The sequence below is a fragment of the Lampris incognitus genome, chromosome 1 (genome assembly GCF_029633865.1).
Source record: "Lampris incognitus isolate fLamInc1 chromosome 1, fLamInc1.hap2, whole genome shotgun sequence".
In the NCBI taxonomy this organism is placed as follows: domain Eukaryota; kingdom Metazoa; phylum Chordata; class Actinopteri; order Lampriformes; family Lampridae; genus Lampris; species Lampris incognitus.
In genome coordinates, this window is record NC_079211.1 from 124,457,364 (window position 1) to 124,478,238 (window position 20,875).

At 45.5% G+C, this 20,875-nt stretch overlaps 3 protein-coding genes across 3 annotated transcripts; 1 reads left to right on the forward strand and 2 right to left on the reverse strand.

Annotated features, from left to right (window-relative positions):
- Positions 1-1,029: 1,029 nt before the first annotated feature.
- Positions 1,030-14,497, forward strand: pxmp2 (peroxisomal membrane protein 2). Its single transcript, XM_056273427.1, has 5 exons — positions 1,030-1,550; positions 2,062-2,184; positions 2,581-2,743; positions 13,945-14,064; positions 14,177-14,497. Exons 1-5 carry the CDS (start codon positions 1,441-1,443, stop codon positions 14,243-14,245), a joined length of 585 nt encoding a protein of 194 aa, XP_056129402.1. The 5' UTR covers positions 1,030-1,440; the 3' UTR covers positions 14,246-14,497.
- A 212-nt stretch (positions 14,498-14,709) lies between these two features.
- isg15 (ISG15 ubiquitin like modifier) lies at positions 14,710-16,064 on the reverse strand. The gene is made up of 2 exons (XM_056273436.1): positions 15,929-16,064; positions 14,710-15,496 (listed from the first exon to the last, which is right to left on the reverse strand). Exon 2 carries the CDS (start codon positions 15,480-15,482, stop codon positions 15,009-15,011), a length of 474 nt encoding a protein of 157 aa, XP_056129411.1. The 5' UTR covers positions 15,483-15,496; positions 15,929-16,064; the 3' UTR covers positions 14,710-15,008.
- A 687-nt stretch (positions 16,065-16,751) lies between these two features.
- gatc (glutamyl-tRNA amidotransferase subunit C) lies at positions 16,752-20,849 on the reverse strand. Its single transcript, XM_056292560.1, has 5 exons — positions 20,572-20,849; positions 20,075-20,125; positions 19,559-19,728; positions 17,661-17,764; positions 16,752-17,107 (listed from the first exon to the last, which is right to left on the reverse strand). The coding sequence occupies exons 1-5, from the start codon at positions 20,752-20,754 to the stop codon at positions 17,046-17,048; spliced, it is 570 nt and encodes a 189-aa protein (XP_056148535.1). The 5' UTR covers positions 20,755-20,849; the 3' UTR covers positions 16,752-17,045.
- Between the last annotated feature and the right edge of the window lie 26 nt (positions 20,850-20,875).

A 20,875-nucleotide genomic window follows, 5' to 3' on the forward strand; every position in this document is an offset into this window, starting at 1 on the left:
AAGGGGATAATATCAGGTATATAAGATAAAATCTACAATGGATTCTAGTCTTACTTTCATATGTTACCACTTTTCTAAAAGATTAGTTATGGATGTTGCATTGAAAAAGATGTAAAGTAATGGACGATTCGACTCACAGAAACAAGATATAAGCCTCTTGAGACTCAGCTCTGGTTGCCTTGCACCCAACAACCGTATTTGTTTCCTTAAACCTGATGGCTCGTATTGCTTGAAGTCCCTTACATCCTGAACCAACCAAGCAAATAACCGATATCTTCGCGCCCAAATGCACCATAAAGAGCAGAAGTCGTTTGTCCAGCAGACTGCAATATCTTGTATAGCCAGCAGAGGGCAGGAGACAAAAGGAGTCGAGTCAAGTCAGTTTTATATTCGTATAGCCCGACGTCACAAATTACAAATTTGCCTCAAGGGGCTTTACAGCAACGCAACATCCCGTCCTTAGACCCTCGCACCGGATGAGGAACAACTCCCTTAAAAAAAAAAACACTTAACAGAGAAAAAATAGGACGAACCCTCAGGGAGAGTAACAGAGGAGGAGGGATCGCTCTCCCAAGACGGACAATGGATGCAATGGATGTGTTTACACAATTTGCAGAATACAACATTGTCTGACACTTCCCACAAAAATCCCCTTTGAGTTGTTTTTTTTAAACTGAAATTCGGTAGTATTCATAGACAACTGGTAAAAGGGCGATTTTTCTATGTATTTGAATTCGTGTACCATTCAATCATAAACATCTTATTTTCTTAAGATATCCAAAGCGATTAAGGGTAAATCATCTGCAAAATTACTTCTATCTAATTTGATCGGCGAAACAATACTACATACAATACTGTAACTACTGACAGCTTTAATATTTATTTCACTGTCGAGACAAAGATGATGAACGCCAGTGATCGATTAACTTCGTCCTATTAGCAAAGTGTTTTAGTCGCAATTTTTTTTTTACAAAGACAAAAAAAAATCAATGGCTGCTGAAAATTGAAATTTACATTGCCAACCAAGAAAGTTGAATCAGGATTTCCTTATCTGGATTATTGAGCATGTATCGAGAAATACTGCCAATTTCGTGATCTAAAGGCTGCTAGAAAATGTATATAACTATTGTACATTCTAATTTAGTGTAACTGTTATTTCACGATGTCCAGCAGCGTTCAAAAGATTTTTTTTTTTTACTGCTGCACGCCTGGTAATGATTTACTGTCCGTGTTGTAATCTGTACCTTGTTCAGTATGAAAAACAGACCACTGGGGCTTCGTGTTTGTGTTGGTTTGAGCGCGTCAGGTGGGCGTAACTTGAGGACATGCCGTGACGTCAGAGGTCTGGTGAGAAGACACGTGAAGACTGGCCATGGCCCTTATATATGAACGTCTATGGCGGTCACGTCCGCGGTACATGCCTAGCTCAGCAGCCTCACAATGCCTGTTGACAGTTTGCCAATCCGCGACTCGTCCATCCATCTGCGGCTCCTACGACAATATTTAATCCTCCTGAAGAAATACCCGGTTGTCACCAAATCTGTAACGAGGTCAGTGGAGATGGTTTGGTTCGTCGGTGCAATTTTTTTTTGCAGAATAGTGACTCGCAGGACATCCGTTCGTTAGCCAACTTCCGGGTTTTATCTTCTACCACCGGAGTACCGAGACAGGAAAGACGAGAGTTGAAATGACATGAACATTCGCTGTTTTGGTGTTTTTAGTCACAGCGGTTTTTAGTCACAGTCACTCAAGGGCCAAGTCAATTGCAAGAAACAGAAAACCTAGTCAGCTCATTTTGGCTTCTTTATTGTCGGTTCTTGTTTACGTTTCTAAATTAAAGCTGCTGCCGTGTGTGTGTGTGCGTGTGTGTGTGCGCGCGCGCGCGTTGACGTCTTGCCTCGCGCACCTGTCTACTTTTACCCAATCAGACTCTACCTTTGAAACCGCCCCTGTATTTTGCATAAACTGTGACGCCCCCCCCATGTCATATCTTTTGTGCGCATGTCCTTCTTTGAGGTTATCCCGTCTTGATGTGGAGCTTTGTGTGCTTGGTATTTTCAGTGGCATCCTTTCAGCATTAGGAAATCTCCTGTCTCAGATTTTGGAGGTAAAAAAGAGAGCCAAAAATGGAATTCCAGCCGAGGAGATTGACATGGCAGGAGCGACCCGTTATGCTATTTATGGGTGAGAGATGCCTGTGATGATTGATCCTCCATACCAAATCACAGTGCTGATCCTAAAAAAAAAAAAAATCCAACCCTGTTGTGAACTAGTCATTTATGTGTATCTTGACTTGGAACTGATTCACTAAATAAGGTTGAATCAGTTCATCTGGATACAACGTTTATTGACAGATACGTTGCCAGTAAACATTGTATCCAGATGAACTGATTAAACCTTCTTGGATTTTCTTACCTGGATTGTTGAGCATGCATCAAGACATTTATTAAAGTTGTATTGTGCTTGTGCTAAATTCATGCCATGTAAATTGGTTGTGCATTGAAATAAACATTTTTGAAGTCATTCTAACAATTTACATGCACATTTTGATATGGACTTGCTTCCTTTCACTGGTTTCAGGTTGTTCATTACGGGACCAGTGAGCCATTACTTTTACCAGCTCATGGAAGTATGGATGCCCAGCACAGACCCATACTGTATAGTCAAGCGTCTGCTATTGGATCGCGTTGTCTTTGCCCCTGGCTTTCTGCTGCTCTTCTATTTTGTCATGAACATACTTGAGGTGTGTAATCTGGAGTGATGTATGTCCTACAACACTCCTCAAATATAAACAAAGGGTTTAATCACCTAATAATTTTGCCCTGGATGTTAAAGCTACAACACTGAAGGTGTACAGGCACCTGTTGATACTTTCTATCTATCTATAGCATATACAAGACAATGGGTAATACATGATTATCCAAAATCACAAGCACTTTTATAGTTGCTTATTTAAACATTAACTGTCTGGTAGGACTTTCCTGTGAAATATCGTTAGGCACTTAGCATTGTACATCTCTGCCGTAGCAGCCAAATGTGGAAGAAAAAGGCAGGTAGCAGTAATTTTGAAGAAGGAGCTTGTTCTGGCTTGCATGCAGATATGGCAGACTAAACTGCAGGAGACCTTTACCAAAAGGTACCACAACATCAATAGCCAAAACTCAGATGGGGAAGTTGCTGATGCAACAGCACCGCAATCACAATGCGTTCCACCTCAAATGGCTCTCTGGGACTTAAAGTGGCCAAATACTAATGCAGTTACCGTTATCGCCATAGTTTTCAATTCAATTCAATTCAATTCAATTCAATTTATTGTCATTAAAAACAATGTGCAGGCACATGTTAAAAATGAAATGAGGGCTGTGGCTTCACCAAACAGTGCAAGACAGACACAGACAAACACCGCAAACACAATATAAGATATACACACATGAAGACCAAAGCTAAAAATAAGTTAAAAGAGAGCTGGAGTACAAAATATTTAAAAATATCTACAGACATTCAGTGGGTAGCCAGGTTCAGGTGGGCAACAGCTTGTGGAAAGAAGCTGTTTTTGAGCCTGGTAGTGCGGGCTCTGAGGCTCCTGTAGCGCCTCCCAGAGCACGGGGGAGAACAGTCCATGGTTGGGGTGGATGGGATCTCTGCTGATGCTCAGACCCCTTCGAAGGCAGCGTTTGTGATAAATGTCTTTTATGGTTGGGAGCTGGGTACTGGTGATATGCTGGGCCGCCTTGACGATCCGCTGCAGAGCTTTCTGGTCTACTGAGGTGCAGTTGCCGTACCACACTGAGATGTAGATGGTCAGGATGCTCTCTATGGTGCAGTGGTAGAAGTTGGTGAGAATTTTGGGGGGTAGACGGGCGCTCCTCAGCCTCCTCAGGAAATGCAGGTGTTGTTGGGCCTTTTTCACAACAGCCTGGGTGTTTAATATCCACGAAAGGTCCTCGCTGATGTGGGCTCCAAGGAATTTAAAGCTGGAAACACGCTCCACTTCCACCCCATTGATGTGAATGGGGGAGTGGCTGCAGCTTCTGGACCTCCTGAAGTCCACAATCAGCTCCTTTGTCTTCTGCACATTAAGGGCAAGATTGTTGGTAGTACACCATGATGTGAGGTGCTCAATCTCGTCTCTGTAGGCCATCTCGTCATTGTTGGTGATACGGCCAATGACTGGTGTCATCTGCCGACTTAACTGTAACATTTGAACGGTGAGTTGGCAGGCAGTCGTGGGTAAAGAGGGAGAAAAGGAGGGGGCTCAGAACACATCCTTTAGGGGCACCTGTGCTGAGGGTCAGGGTGGAGGAGGAGTGGTCACCTAACCTAACAGACTGAGGTCTGTTGGTCAGGAAGTCCAGGATCCAGTTACTGTTATCTCCATAGTTTTCAGCAGAGAAAAAAAACTGACAGTGGTTAGCAATTTTACCTTCATCCAACGTCACAATATATCATGGTTAATTCTGTGTATTGTTGTCGTGGCAATTATTTTACCATTATTCAGACTCAAAGTTCTTCGCAGTATTATCACACTTTATTAGTGCTTATACGAGAGTTAGTTCTGACCAAGTAATTTGATTGAACAAGAGACAGTCCATGAGTGCTGATATAAAGTAATAACAGCACTGGGACTTTTAACCGTACATGTATCACTTCGCTCTACGGGTTTTTGCATCACCATTAATGATCGTTATCTATCTTAGATTGTAATGAACTTCGCACAGCAAAGATGAACATATTTCCACAAATAACATTTGAGTTAAATTATGAATGGTCGCCAGGAGAGGACGAAGGGGAGGAAAGAAGCCTGGATACTTCAGTGCAAACCTCTGGGTGGACTCATATGACATCAGCCGACCTAGACAAATTAGAGAGGAGCAAAAATGATGCTGGAAAACATGGGCTTTGAACTGCTTTCAGACTTGACTGAGTCTCAGAAATGTACTTTGATATTCAGTCTATTAAGAAGACTGAGCTGAATACAGTCATGGTGTGGTGGACACGTATTGGGGACAGAATTCAACCCAGGAACTAAGGGTTAAGTCATGGTTGCCCTGGCAGGTTAACGCAGGGTTAAGTTATGGTTGTCCAGCCAGTATTCTGATTATTCTTGCCACCTCCGCTCAGTCGAGCGGTGGGTTTTGTTTGTCTCGCTGATTTACCGTGATTAAAGAAAGTTGCCTACACGGCTAAAGTGTGAACCTACGGTCTTCTCCGTTCCTTCGGCTCTACACTGGTGACCCCGACGTCGGTTTTCGGATAAGTTTTCTGAAACCACACACATTATGGCTACGAACGCCGTTGCAATTAAACTGCCGGAGTTTTGGGAGTCTTCCGCGGCTACGTGGTTCGCGCAGGCTGAGGCACAGTTCGCGCTCAGAGACATAACAGCAGACGAGACCAGGTACTACTACGTAGTGGCAGCGCTGGGGTGCGCTACGGCTTCCAGGATAAGCGGTTTCATAACCAACCCACCGGCCGATGGTAAATACGCCGCACTTAAACATCTCCTCCTTGAAACTTTTGAACTGTCAGCAACGGAGAGAGCACGTCGCCTCTTCGCAATTCAGGGCTTGGGAGATGGCAAACCATCGGAGCTAATGAGCAGGATGTTAAACCTACTGGGTCAAGAAAAGCCATGTTTCCTGTTTATGGAGCTGTTTCTGCGCAACATGCCGCCCCACGTCCAGACTGCGCTCGCTAACTCCACCATCACTGATCCCCGTGAGCTGGCAAAGGAGGCTGACCGATTCTTCGTCGCTACACAACATTCCTCCCATGCCGGGGTGCTGGCTCCTACCTTCACTGGCCCCCCGCCGACATCGCGGGCGTGGCCCGACGGTGGCGCCACAGCATCAGACCGCTACAAGCCCTCTGGACTCTGTATGTACCACGCTCGATTTGGTGCGAAAGCTAAACGGTGCCGTTCCCCCTGCAACTACAGGCCGACGGGAAACGAGAGGGCCAACACTCAGTAGTGGCCATGAGTGTTGGCGATACGAGCAGGCTACTCTTCATCCTCGACACCATCTCCGGTCGGCGATTTCTTTGTGACACGGGCGCACAGAGAAGCGTGCTCCCTGCTACTGACGTCGACATCATGGGCGGGGAGCGGGGCCCCCAGTTGGCGACGGCTGACGGCAGCCCTATCCACACCTACGGCGTGCGGTCTGTAGAACTGTGTTTTGGTGGACAACGTTTCACGTGGGAGTTCGTCATGGCCAATGTAACGCTTCCCCTCCTCGGAGCTGATTTTTTGTGCGCTTACGGTTTGCTAGTGGACATTCAGAACAGCCGTCTGGTCGATGCCTTAACCTTCTCCTCCTTCGCATGTACGCGGAGGGAAGCGGCCTATGCAGGTCTAGCCAACTCTCTCTCAGAGGCAGACAAGTTCACCCGCCTCCTCGCTGAGTTCCCTGACCTCACCCAGCCTACCTTCTCTGCACCCACCGCTAAGCATGGGGTGGAGCATCACATTGCTACGAAGGGGCCCCCGGTCTACGCCAGAGCCAGGCGTCTCGACCCCGCCAAACTCGCCATTGCCAAGTCTGAGTTCGAGCACCTGGAACGCATGGGGATCATCCGCCGCTCTGACAGCCCGTGGGCGTCCCCACTCCACATCGTCGCTAAGCCTGATGGAGGTTGGCGCCCATGCGGGGACTACCGCCGACTAAATGACGCCACCACGCCTGACCGCTATCCTGTCCCGCATATCCAGGACTTTTCTGCAAACCTGTCTGGCAAATGCGTCTTCTCAAAAGTCGACCTGGTCCGTGGTTATCATCAAGTTCCCGTGCACCCCTCAGACATCCCCAAGACAGCGGTGACAACCCCATTCGGCCTATTTGAATTCCTACGAATGCCATTTGGACTCAAAAACGCGGCCCAGTCCTTTCAGCGGCTGATGGATTCAGTGCTCCGTGGCCTTCCTTTCATCTTCGTCTATTTGGACGACATACTCATCGCCAGCGCCTCCGAGGAAGAACACCTGTCCCATCTTCATGCCCTCTTCACACGCCTCAGCCAGCATGGGCTGATCGTCAACCCGGCGAAGTGCCGGTTCGGGCTGACAGCCATTGATTTCCTCGGGCACCGCATCACTGGGGACGGGGCAGTCCCCCTGCCCTCAAAGGTGGAAGCGGTGGCGGCCTTTCCGCGCCCCCAAACAGCTCGTGCGCTCAGGGAGTTCATCGGGATGGTGACATTCTACCACCGCTTCATTCCTCGAGCCGCCTTTATCATCCGGCCACTGTACGAGGCGCTGAAAGGCATGTCCCCCAACCAGGCGGTCGACTGGACAGCAGAGCGGGACCGTGCGTTCACCGAGACTAAAGCTGCGCTCTCCCAGGCTACCCTGCTAGTGCATCCTTCACCTACAGCGCCTATTTCCATAACCACGGATGCATCGGACTATGCTGTTGGTGCGGTTCACGAACAGTGGGTGGGGGGGGCTTGGCAGCCTTTGGCCTTTTTCAGTCGCCAGCTTACACCCCGAGAGCGCAAGTATAGTACTTTTGACAGGGAACTCCTCGGTCTCTGGCTCGCCGTCCGGCATTTCCGTTTCCTGCTAGAGGGCCGCGAGTTTACTGCGTACGTGGACCACAAGCCCCTCACGTTTGCCATGTCCAAGACGGCCGAGCCATGGTCCGCTCGCCAGCAGCGACAACTCTCCTACATTTCGGAATTCACTACCGACATCCAGCACGTCGCTGGTAAGTCTAACCAGGTAGCTGACTGCCTGTCTAGGGCAGTGATTGGAGCGGTCCACCTAGGCCTTGACTATGCACAGATGGCTGCTGACCAGGCCACGGACCCGAGCATCCTCCGTCTCCGGGCCTCCGACACGGGGCTCCGCCTGCAGGACGTTCCTTTCAGCGACACAGGTGTCACCCTCCTGTGTGACGTCTCCACAGGACAGCCCAGGCCCCTCTCCCCGCACAGCTGGAGACGCCCCGTATTTGAAGCTGTGCACGGCCTCTCTCATCCAGGCGGTAAGCCATCCGTGCGCCTGACCTCTGCTAAGTTTGTGTGGGAGGGACTTAAGAGAGACGTGAAAGCGTGGGCCGACTCGTGTGTTGCCTGTCAGCGGGCTAAGATACACCGCCACATTAAGGCGCCCCTGGAACGCTTCGCAGTGCCGGAGAGACGATTTGACCATGTCCACGTCGACCTGGTTGGTCCCCTACCCCCCTCCCATGGGTTCACCTACCTCTTCACTGTGGTGGACAGGACTACGCGCTGGCCTGAAGCTGTTCCCCTGGCATCCACGACGTCTGCTGATGTGGCCCGGGCTTTTATTGGGTCGTGGATCTCACGTTTCGGTACGCCTTCCGACCTTTCATCTGACCGTGGGCCACAGTTTACCTCAGAGCTATGGAATGCTGTGGGTGAGGCTCTGGGCGTCAAGCTTCACCGCACTACCGCCTACCACCCTCAGGCGAACGGCCTATGTGAGCGCTTCCACCAGTCCATGAAGGCTGCGCTTCGGGCTACTCTCAAGGACTGCAACTGGGTTGACAAGCTCCCATGGGTCATGCTGGGCCTGCGGACCGCCCCGAAGGAAGACCTACAAGCCTCCTCTGCGGAGCTGGTGTACGGCATGCCGCTGCGAGTCCCAGGCGATTTCATGCCCAATGCAACGCGTCCCTGGTCAGCTGTGGACCAACGAGCCTCCTTGCTGGACGGGGTCAGAGCTTTCACACCCGTCCCTACCGCCCAACACGGCGCTCCGGTGTCCCAGGTGCCCCCAGGTCTGCAGTCAGCGGACTACGTGTTCATCCGTCACGACGCACACCGCCCCCCTCTGCAACCCCCTTATGACGGCCCCTTCCGCGTCCTGGAACGGGGAACTAAGCACCTGGTGGTGGATTTTGGGGGCACGGCCGAGCATGTTTCAGTGGACCGAGTTAAACCCGCACACCTGGACTTGACGCAGCCGTTGGAGTTAGCCCAACCTCCTCGTCGCGGTCGTCCCCCGGCTCCGCCTCCTCCCCCCGTGGAGGCCCGAGCTGCCTCTTCTGCTCCTCAGGCCGACCTCCACAGGCCCGCGTCAATGCCTCCCACAGACACTCCGGCCCCTGTTATCCGGAGCCGCCGCGGACGGCCTGTCGTCCACCCGCGCCTGCCTGACTTCGATTACTAGGGCGAATTCTGGGGGGGCTCATGTGGTGGACACGTATTGGGGACAGAATTCAACCCAGGAACTAAGGGTTAAGTCATGGTTGCCCTGGCAGATTAACGCAGGGTTAAGTTATGGTTGTCCAGCCAGTATTCTGATTATTCTTGCCACCTCCGCTCAGTCGAGCGGTGGGTTTTGTTTGTCTCGCTGATTTACCGTGATTAAAGAAAGTTGCCTACACGGCTAAAGTGTGAACCTACGGTCTTCTCCGTTCCTTCGGCTCTACAATGGGACAGTTTTATGGTTCCATCCGGACAACTCAAGGGGAGAGCTACAGCATCAGCAGCTACCTTGAGCTTTGGGCTGGTTTAAATCGTTATATCAATGAGCCTCTGGCTAGCCATTAATGGAATTTAATACAGGACCCAGAATTCATATCAGCTAATAATGTTTTCAAAGGTGTTGTAAAAGGGCAAGGAAAGACAAAACAACACACCCCCCCACAATTTCTCCTGAAGACCAGCACATCTTAAGATGTTCTGCAACACTAAGTCCAGACAATCCAAAAGGTTTACTGAACAAGGTCTGGTATGATATTAAGTTGCACGTTGGACGCAGTGGCAAAGGGGAATCGGGATCTCAAACCTGACTCATTCATCCTAAAACATTATGAGAAGGGAGCAATTTATTTCACCGTGACATTCAATGAAGAAACAAAAAAATCACAAAGACCCACTGGAGAGAGACAGAGAAAACCGGAGGGGCGCTACATTTGAGGAGCGAGAGAATCCCCTCTGCCTGGTGGGATCTCTCAAAGTTCCTGAGCAAAACTCTGCTTGGTGTGAAAGCCCTCTATCTGCAACCCAGGAGGGTAACAGCTATGAAAGGCAGTTTCTGGTATACCGCCGGCCCCGTGAGAGTAAACCAGCTGTCACAGATGTTACTCAGGATGTGCAAAGAGGCAGGGACACACACACGTCTTACATCAACCACAGCCTGAGAGCCACTGCCATACAGAAACTGTCTGATGCCGGACTCATCATGGCAGTGAGTGGGCATAAGTGAGATGCTTTTTATATATATATATATATATATATATATATATATATATATATATATATATATATATATATATATATACAGAGACTATGATGTGAATTGTGATTTATAATGTGTCGCGGAACATAAAAAATGGGAACAAAAAACTAATTTGTCTTGCAGGTGTGAGAGCTCGCTAAAAAGTTACGGGAGGCCATCCATGGAGAGCAGGAAATGATGGAGCAACGTACTGTCTGATCAAGCTGTGAACTCATCAGAATCACACATGCCACCAAAGTGACTCTCAACAGACTCTAATTTCACTTGTTGCACAATAACTTGAAACATATACACTACCGTTCAAAAGTTTGGGATCACCCAAACAATTTTGTGTTTTCCATGAAAAGTCACACTTATTCACCACCATATGTTGTGAAATGAATAGAAAATAGAGTCAAGACATTGACAAGGTTAGAAATAATGATTTGTATTTGAAATAAGATTTTTTTTACATCAAACTTTGCTTTCGTCAAAGAATCCTCCATTTGCAGCAATTACAGCATTGCAGACCTTTGGCATTCTAGCTGTTAATTTGTTGAGGTAATCTGGAGAAATTGCACCCCACGCTTCCAGAAGCAGCTCCCACAAGTTGGATTGGTTGGATGGGCACTTCTTGCGTACCATACGGTCAAGCTGCTCCCACAACAGCTCAATGGGGTTCAGATCTGGTGACTGCGCTGGCCACTCCATTACCGATAGAATACCAGCTGCCTGCTTCTGCTCTAAATAGTTCTTGCACAATTTGGAGGTGTGTTTAGGGTCATTGTCCTGTTGTAGGATGAAATTGGCTCCAATCAAGCGCTGTCCACTGGGTATGGCATGGCGTTGCAAAATGGAGTGATAGCCTTCCTTATTCAGAATCCCTTTTACCCTGTACAAATCTCCCACCTTACCAGCACCAAAGCAACCCCAGACCATCACATTACCTCCACCATGCTTAACAGATGGCGTCAGGCATTCTTCCAGCATCTTTTCATTTGTTCTGCGTCTCACAAACGTTCTTCTTTGTGATCCAAACACCTCAAACTTGGATTCATCCGTCCACAACACTTTTTTCCAGTCTTCCTCTGTCCAATGTCTGTGTTCTTTTGCCCATCTTAATCTTTTTCTTTTATTGGTCAGTCTCAGATATGGCTTTTTCTTTGCCACTCTGCCCTGAAGCCCAGAATCCCGCAGCCGCCTCTTCACTGTAGATGTTGACACTGGTGTTTTGCGGGTACTATTTAATGAAGATGCCAGTTGGGGACCTGTGAGGCGTCTGTTTCTCAAACTAGAGACTCTAATGTACTTATCTTCTTGCTCAGTTGTGCAACGCGGCCTCCCACTTCTTTTTCTACTCTGGTTAGAGCCTGTTTGTGCTGTCCTCTGAAGGGAGTAGTACACACCGGTGTAGGAAATCTTCAATTTCTTAGCAATTTCTCGCATGGAATAGCCTTCATTTCTAAGAACAAGAATAGACTGTCGAGTTTCAGATGAAAGTTCTCTTTTTCTGGCCATTTTGAGCGATTAATTGACCCCACAAATGTGATGCTCCAGAAACTCAATCTGCTCAAAGGAAGGTCAGTTTTGTAGCTTCTGTAACGAGCTAAACTGTTTTCAGATGTGTGAACATGATTGCACAAGGGTTTTCTAATCATCAATTAGCCTTCTGAGCCAATGAGCAAACACATTGTACCATTAGAACACTGGAGTGATAGTTGCTTGAAATGGGCCTCTATACACCTATGTAGATATTGCACCAAAAACCAGACATTTGCAGCTAGAATAGTCATTTACCACATTAGCAATGTATAGAGTGTATTTCTTTAAAGTTAAGACTAGTTTAAAGTTATCTTCATTGAAAAGTACAGTGCTTTTCCTTCAAAAATATGGACATTTCAATGTGATCCCAAACTTTTGAACGGTATTGTAGATAAATGTACATGATACAGCGCAACGTGTAGACCTACACAAAGTAAGCAAGCTAGTGTGTGCAGGAAAATGTTTGTGTGTTGCTTGGCAACAGTCCAGTCCCTGTCCAGTTGCAGAACTATTTGTGTTGGCGGTGCCAAAAAATTGATTAAATAAACATACAAATCATGATCTGTTGTCACTTATTACTGTTAACTAATAAATGGCACTTGTAAAACTGTTGTATAAAAGCCACTAGAAGAACCCCGCTACAATGTAGCGGTTTGGTTATCCACCCGTCTAAATCTCCCTCCTCTTCATCCTGCCAGCTAACCGCCTTCCCCCGCCCCTAAAACCCCCCCCCACTCCAACTCCCTCCCCCCAAATGCTCAGAATCATCTGAAATGCCGAGAAAAGTGGTTTTTAGCCATTTTTAGAAAATTCATATTTTGCATAATTATGCATAATCATTATAATTATTTTAATTTTCTGCTATTTTTCTGGTCCTCTCTGGAACAATACCTATCACCTCCAAAAAAATTAGGATCATAAGTGCATTTTTGCAAAAATGCATATTTTGCATAATGCCAAAAAATTTGTCCCAGAAATTTTTTTTATAGGTGAAAAAAATCAAAGATGCTCAGAATCATCTGAAATGCCGAGAAAAGTGGTTTTTAGCCATTTTTAGAAAAATTCATATTTTGCATATTTACGCATAATTATGAATAATTTTAATTTTCTGGGATTTTTCCCTTACTCTCTGAGACAATACCTACCACCTCCAAAAAGAATTAGGATCATAAATCCTTTAGTTTTCAGTCCCGCTATCTACACTAACTAACACACACACACACTAACACCACACACACACACATTCCGAAAATATATGAGTAGATATCGTCAAGGAAAGGTCGTACCGTTGCGGCCTCGTACCTACGACCAAATCACAGCCATGCTGATAGCAGCACTTCCTCCCCTGTGATTATTGCTTTAATCATGGCACACGTCAAGCGTAGTTACCTAAGTGTACACCCTCTCTTGTTTTTTCTCCTGCATTATACTCTTTATGGGCTACTCCACAGTCAGGTGAGATTATCAAGTGGGACAGCCGTAGAGTGTTGCTACAAAGGGACGATATGAGGTCTTGTCTATTGCGTGCTACTCCCATTCCTGTCTAGTTAATTTCATAAGTAAATCTTTACAACTGTCCTCGTTGAGACACTCTTCTGTTTTCCCACTTTGTTGAGTTTGCTCAGTGCTTTTCCACTATGCATTGGCCACATTTGTTTTCCCCTTACATTTCATGCATAGCACTGATTGTTTAAAGTTATGTTACTCCATGAGTTGATTTCAGTATAGTCCTCCATAGGCCAGAGTTGTGCAATGTGTAAATATATAATGTTCATTTATTTATTTAAATGAATTGAGTACGGCACAGTGGCGCAGTGGTTAGCATGGTCACTGCACAGCAAGAAGGTCCTGGGTTCAAGCCCTCGGGTAGTCCAACCTTGGGGGTCGTCCCGGGTCGTCCTCTGTGTGGAGTTTGCATGTTCTCCCCATGTCTGCGTGGGTTTCCTCTGGGTGCTCTGGTTTCCTCCCACAGTCCAAAGACATGTAGGTCAGGTGAATCGGCCATACTAAATTGTCCCTAGGTGTGTGTGTGTGTGTGTGTGTGTGTGTGGGCCTGGGCCCTGTGATGGACTGGTGGCCTGTACAGGGTGTCTCCCACCTGTCGCCCAATTACTGCTGGGATAGGCTCAAGCGACCCCGGTTGGGATAAGCAGCTTGGATAATGGATGGATGAATTGAGTATACACGTTTCAGACGTTCCAGTCTTTTCACAGGCAAAAGGGTGGCTGGATTTTGAAAAGAAGATGAAAAGTAGCTACTGGACTGCTTTGAAGATGAACTGGAAAGTCTGGACTCCCTTTCAGTTCATCAACATCAACTTTGTGCCTGTTCAGGTATGCAGTTCACTGAGGCATTGTCATTTATAAGGGCTGAGTCACAATGAATAAATGAATGTCATATTGTTTCTTATCCTTTGTGTCTCCTCCTATCTGTTCTTGGTTTCAGTTTAGAGTGCTGTTTGCCAACATGGTTGCCTTATTTTGGTATGCTTACCTCGCATCTGTGAGGAAATGAAACCTCCCAAGAGTTTTTTCCCTGAGAAACAGAAGTGGAAGACATTGCCTCATCCTGACGGTCCGGGGGGCACCTGTGGATGCCGGGGCATTGACCTGCTACAGTCAGTCATCATTGTGTGGATCTCAATTCACTTGTAGTACCTCTTCTAATTCCTGCCTTATGAATCACATGCATTTAACTTGTACATGGACTCCAAGTCACTGTAACATGTAGTTTGACACTTAGTCCTATTCCCAAACTATCAAGAACATTTTGAAAACTGATCATAATAACTGTAACAGCTGATTTTTTGTGATGAAATTAATATTTTTTCTTAAAGCAACGCCACTCGTATGTTACGGCATCGAAGCTACTGAAATGTATATTTTCCGAGGTCTGTATGTTTTTTTCATGTAGTTTAGACTTACACCGCCTTTGTAAAATATAGTATCCCCCCCCCCAGAAAGCATGCGAAATAGTTCGTTTTATATACTTAAATAATTTTATTATTATAATTATTTTCAATCTCTTAACAATTCCATACCGCATTGCCTTTGACGTAGTTGCCAAAATACAAATGTACTGTAAGACACTTTTTTTAACAACACATTAAAAGATTTAACCACAGGATTACAAACTATGTTACAGAAAGCCAAGGTGCGTGTTGGTCATTTAAAAAAAATAAAGTTTATCCTAAGACATGGTTTGAACACGGCTCTTAAATGAATAATTAATTATAAATGCATGGCATAGTGGGTGTGTCACGTGTGTCCCAAGCTTCTCAGCCTGCTCTCAGACGGAAGGTAAGGAAGATGGTGCTTCCTTCGCGGACGTTGTAGTCCCTAAGTTTGTGTTGGTCATCCATCTCTTTTCCTTCGTGGATCAGCCTCATCTGGCTCACAGGCACGCCCTCCATGCTCTCAACCTTGCGTTTGAAGTCGGAGACGCTCTCCTCAGTGGAGATGTCGTACGTCTTCGTTGTGCCCTTTTCGTTTTTCAGGAACACCTGGATCTTCGTCGACTTCGTTATCAGCAACTGCACTTCAGATCCAGGGAGCAAACTGTAGGAGCTCAAAGATCTCGAATCATCGCCGAGCGTTACATTGTGGCCATTCATCTGGTACATCAGCCTCTGCTCCCGTGGGGCCACTTCAAACTTTTGGCTGATGAGGACTTTGAGCTGGCCCACAGTGCTCTGTGGTGAAACCATGAGAGAACAGGACTCCCCAGTCAGCAAAGTCACCGTTAGATTCATGTTGGAAGGCGATGCTGTGAAATTAGACAATATGATTTATTATGTAGAGGAGCTCAAGCAGGAGTCGTGACAACTTTCTCTTTCGGCTACACAACATGCACCATTTATTCCTTCCACCATCACAACAACCAAAAAAACCCGCGCAGCGGAAGTGCACCACTGTAAACCCGAACCGAGAAAACAGCAGCTGTAAACTAACGTTCGTACTAGCTCAATAAGGGGAATTATGTATCCCCATAACCACTACAATTACACACATCAAACCTGTCAGACATCGCTATAATCCACCATTTTCAAAATGTTGTCTCTATAAATCAATATTGTTAAAACTTTCACACATTTGTGTGTGAAGAGTAACACTTTGAAATTTGCTTTTAATTAACAGAGGTACAAAATAAATACAACGAATAAATACAAATAAAACGCAATAACTAAAATAAACGTACCTGCCGGTCTTTTGTGAAGAGCTGATGAAAATTTGTTTTGTTTTGGAGAAATAAAGTTCCGACTGTAGACTAGACGACCTTCCGAGCTGACACCACTCAGTGAGCGACTCCTCTGCTGTCTCCCAAAACAACAACACGTCCCGCTTTATAAACTCGCGCCGCCCCGTTAAACTTAAATTTCGTTTTCCATTCGCCGCCGCGGGATGACGTCACTCGGTTTCTTTTCTCGAGAAGTCGTTTCGCATTGAACTTTGATGAACTCGTTCGCTCGCCTCAGAGCATTTTTTGAGTACCGAAACCAAAAGTATTTAATCCCCATTAGGAGTTTGCTCGGAGTCCGTTTACGGAGAAACAGAATTTAACTACAATGGATGTACTTGAGTAGCATGAATGAGCACCAATATTGAACTTGCCCTGCTTTAGACTATTACATATTTTCCTGATTTGTGTATCATAGCTGTTATTAAAACGAAGAAATTTGTTGGTAAACCCTCATCCTCTTAGCTTATTGACACTGAGGGTAAAATAAGGATATATTGATACGCCAGTGTGAATTGAAAACGATACTTTTAGTTCCAAAACAACAAACACACCCACTTTCCCTTCTGTCACCTTTTATAACAGAAATCGAAAGTAGTCCCAAGAGTGACTAATCAGTCTGTAAACTGAAACACGACGTCACTACAGAAACTAAGTACTTTGACCCAGAACTAAACGACGCCCAGGCATCCCATGGTAGGCCTGCAGCCTCCAAGTCTTTCCTTCACTTTAAAAAAAAGAAAGAAAGAAAGAAAGAAAGTAAATAAACACTTCATTTAGTTAGGAAAACGTTTATTATCTGGAATCCTTTAGCTACTGGAGAACTTATGAAAGAGCAAGTATTTCCACCAATCTTGACAGCGACAATTACAATCTGACACAACATTTATTGAGCAACATTAACAAAGTGCATCTCTAGTAATGCAAAGCAGGATGGTCGCACAAGATGAAACAGCAGAATTTGACAGTGACAACATAATGTTGAAAGGCACCGGAACAAATATCTTTTGATAATTACATCTAATGTACAAACAAATACCATATAATAACATGCAATAAATAAATATCAAGAACTAGTTCAAAACTCTGAGTGTTTGAGCATGGCAGCTCTCTCCTCCCTATGCGGAAGTGGAATGTTTCCTGTGATGAGAAAAAGAGATTCAAAGGTTTATTTGTCATATACTTCATTTGCAAGTACAATGAGCAGCGAGGTGTTTTCTTTTTTTGGCAAACTCTGAAACTGTGCAAAAAAGAGGTAGAACAACAAGTAAAAAGGAATAAAATAAAATCTAAAAAGTAAAAAATCTAGGGAGTATACATAAGGTATACTCTGATAAACATCTGTAGACAAATGTGCAAATAGTCTGTTTGAATGAAAGTCAGAGGCAAAGGGGCATTAGTGACAGTTCTTACTAATGTATATACAGCATTAATTATTAATTTTATTATTATTTGGTGTTTAGTGCCCTTATAGTCTTGGGAAAGATACTCCTTAGAAATCCACGGTTCATGATATTTCAACTTTATTTCCATTTCTTTTATCACTAATTTTTCAGTCAATCAACTCATATTTCAAAATCCTTTTTCTATCAATTCCATGTCGAAATACAGTGAGCAAGCCCATTGCGTTAACCCAGGACTTCCTGATCCCGGATGTATAAGCATGGAGTAGTAATCCAAGTCCCTTACTTACCCGGGGGAGCCACAAAGTACTCCTCAACAGAGCTTTTGGGGAGCTGGAGCAGTTCTTCTGCGCAGTCCCCTTCTGTCACTGTATCACCCCTTAGGTATAGTGCCCTGTAAGACAATTCAATTGATCAATAATAGGCATTCCAAACGATCATCAGATTACAGAATATGACAATATATGGAAATAGCATAAAGAAAAATAAACACAACAATATGAAAACTACAACAAATACTGCTTTTGGGATTTAAAACTGTGGACCCATTGCACCCATTTTATGACTGATTCTCTGTACAGTATAATCATGCACCTGGACAGCTGCACACTTCAAATGGTGTCCAAGTCAACCATAAAAAGCTGTGGCTTTTTTGGGGATCCCCCCCTTTTCTCTGAATTGTACTTCGCCAATTAATTATCCCATTCTTCTGAGCCGTCCCGGTTGTTGCTCCACCCCCTCTGCCGATCCGGGGAGGGCTGCAGACTACCACCTGCCTCCTCCGATACATATGGAGTCGCCAGCCGCTTCTTTTCACCTGACAGTGACGAGTTTCGCCAGGGGGACGTAGCGCGTGGGAGGATCATGCTGTTCCCCCCAGTTCCCCCTCCCCCCTAAACAGGCGCCTCAACTGACCAACCACAGGAGGCGCTAGTGCAGCGACCAGGACGCATACCCACATCCGGCTTCCCACCACTGATCTAAAAAAAAAGACTGGATCGCCCAACCCATAATTCCGTGCCACCAATTTATGAAGGCCAATTGAACTTGATCGGCGCCATCTTAGGTAGACCAAAAAGAGATCAAATTGCATTGCAATTGCCAGCTAAAATGCCGAGTTGCGGCGCATACAAGTGCTCTAACGGCACAGGGTCGAAAAAAAAGTGGCCATTCAGATAATATAACATTTCACATGTAAGTACCCTTTTTATTTGACTCTTGCATTCAAGATGCCATAGCAACTGCTGATTTAAGATGCCTTGATTTGTCAAAAAAATTCCCGAGCTGGCTCCTCACATGTTCGACACTGCTGTCACGGATAATCATGTTTTTAATCTTATAAAAGTAATCTTGTAATTATTGCAAGATACGACTGCATCATCTTGGCAAAGAATGCACTGCAAAGCTAGCTGGCAAGAAGCTGCGAAAATAGCTGACAAAACTTCTAAATGTAAATGTAAGATCATGACTGCAGAACATGAGAATATGAGACTCTGTTGTTTACAAACACCAGACTCGTTGGAAAGTTTAACAGTCTTGCTTGCACATATAGGTGATCGTAAAGTAGCCTAGTATACTGTAATTTGCTTAGGTAGAGAGCTAGCGTGTTGCAGCGATGGCGAGCAACGGCCTGAGGAAGCCAGGACGCAGCACTCTCTCCCTTGCGAGCGGCACGCTCTGTCATTCTTTCACGCACTCGTCTGAGGAGCCAGCTCGGGAAAAACATTTTGACAAATCAAGGCATCTTAAAACAGCAGTTGCTATGGCATCTTAAATGCAAGAGTCAAATAAAAAAGGGTACTTACTCGTGAAATGTCATATCATCTGAATTGCCACTTTTTTTCGACCCTGTGCGGTTAGAGCACTTGTATGCGCCGCAACTCAACATTTTAGAAGGCAATTCTAATGCAATTTGGTCGCTTCTTGGTCTACCTAAGATGGCCGCCAAGTCGCCCATGCCGGCTTCACTTCATATCGCGAGTTGCTCGATCCAGTTTTTTTTTTTTAGATCAGTGCTTTCCACCCGCAGACACAGCCAATTGTGTCTGTAGGGACGCCCGACCGAGCCGGAGGTAACACGGGTATTCGAACTGGAGAGCCCCGTGTTGGTAGGCAACGAAATAGACCGCCACGCCACCCGGACACCCCAAAGCTGTACGTTTCATTTATAACTCTGATTGTATGATACCTTTCCTCCAGAACTGAATCCATTGGTTTGACCCCACTTGTGTCAACGACATGAAGCTGATCGGCAAATCTTATAGCACTCTCCAAACAGGCCAGTCCCTCTTTTGTGCGGAAATCAACTAAAGCCAGTCTCTCCAATTTGTCGACCAGGTCAGCAGGCACATGAGTAGGCTTTAAACAATAGGGCAGAAGTGTACTTATAATGGGTTTAAAGTTTGATCTGTCTAAAATTACATTTTTTACATTTAAACGTTTATTTGGGAAGGGACAACGTACATTAATCAACATTTGAAACAAATGTAAATGTACCCAAGTTAGATACGAGGCTAGTGTCCACCGGCAGTCCCTTTGCCTGATGTTGTTAGGCTATGCAATACAAGCGTCCTTTTGGCCCGTTGCTCGTTCTGTACAGATTTAACAAAATCTTTACGAGGGCCATCTATTGGTCTGTCTAGTTTAAATGAAACCCCAAACAATCTTTACATAGTTGACATGAAACCATTCATAACCACATTACCGGGGGAAGCTGGTTCTCCACTACCGGTTTCCATGTTGCAGCACTTGGTACCTAGGAAGCAGAAACCCATGTCAGAGCGCCATAAAGACACAATATTACAGACGCAGTTCATTGGCTTCAGTAAATTTACTGATATGTCTCTTTCTGCAGAAAGAGACATATCAAAGAAAGTTGAATCAGTTCATATGGACACAACGTTCATTGACAGAAACGTATCATCACTCATCTAAGCGACCTCTTCAGTCTCAACTGACTGCAGGTATCCCCACCCCTTATAAACAATAAATACAGTCGCATAAGGACCGAAAACAACGATCGGTTTCTTGTGCAAATAGGCGTGACCATTAACTTGCGTTTCAATGGCAACGTGTACAATTCACTCAGGATTTGGGAATGTTTGCCATCACAGCATTGTACGATTGAATGAATGTGAGAAATGAATGAGAAATCATCCCACTGTTTATAATGCAGACTACATAAATCAACCAAAGTCTTACCTTGAGATTGTGTGATTTAGTACTGTACGGACGTCTTACACCGACAGCGTGCGTCTGTATGAAACGGTTTTCCATATTCGCAACTGAAACTTCAGCGGTTTTGGACGAGCGAAATGAACACCTTATAAAATTCAGCGGCACGCCGTTCAGTATGCGTGCAGAACACATGGCAACTGCAACCATTTTCCACAAAACCAGCTAGTTTACTATGATCTATGACATTAATTGCGTGTATTTTTCCGTGACTGGTTCACCAGACAGCGAGGAAGGAAGGAAACGACTTGCCGTAGAAGTCAAACCGGAA

Bases quoted from the DNA above. Each gene is read 5' to 3' on its own strand.
- pxmp2 (XM_056273427.1), top strand. From the start codon at position 1,441: ATGCCTGTTGACAGTTTGCCAATCCGCGACTCGTCCATCCATCTGCGG. The intron at 1,551-2,061 runs GTCAGTGGAGAT...TGGTATTTTCAG, and splicing joins GTCACCAAATCTGTAACGAG to TGGCATCCTTTCAGCATTAG. The intron at 2,744-13,944 runs GTGTGTAATCTG...GTCTTTTCACAG, and splicing joins TTGTCATGAACATACTTGAG to GCAAAAGGGTGGCTGGATTT.
- gatc (XM_056292560.1), bottom strand. From the start codon at position 20,754: ATGGTTGCAGTTGCCATGTGTTCTGCACGCATACTGAACGGCGTGCCG. The intron at 19,729-20,074 runs GTAATGTGGTTA...TATTGTTTAAAG, and splicing joins TGGAGAACCAGCTTCCCCCG to CCTACTCATGTGCCTGCTGA. The intron at 17,765-19,558 runs GTATCATACAAT...ATTGTCTTACAG, and splicing joins GATTCAGTTCTGGAGGAAAG to GGCACTATACCTAAGGGGTG.
- isg15 (XM_056273436.1), bottom strand. From the start codon at position 15,482: ATGAATCTAACGGTGACTTTGCTGACTGGGGAGTCCTGTTCTCTCATG.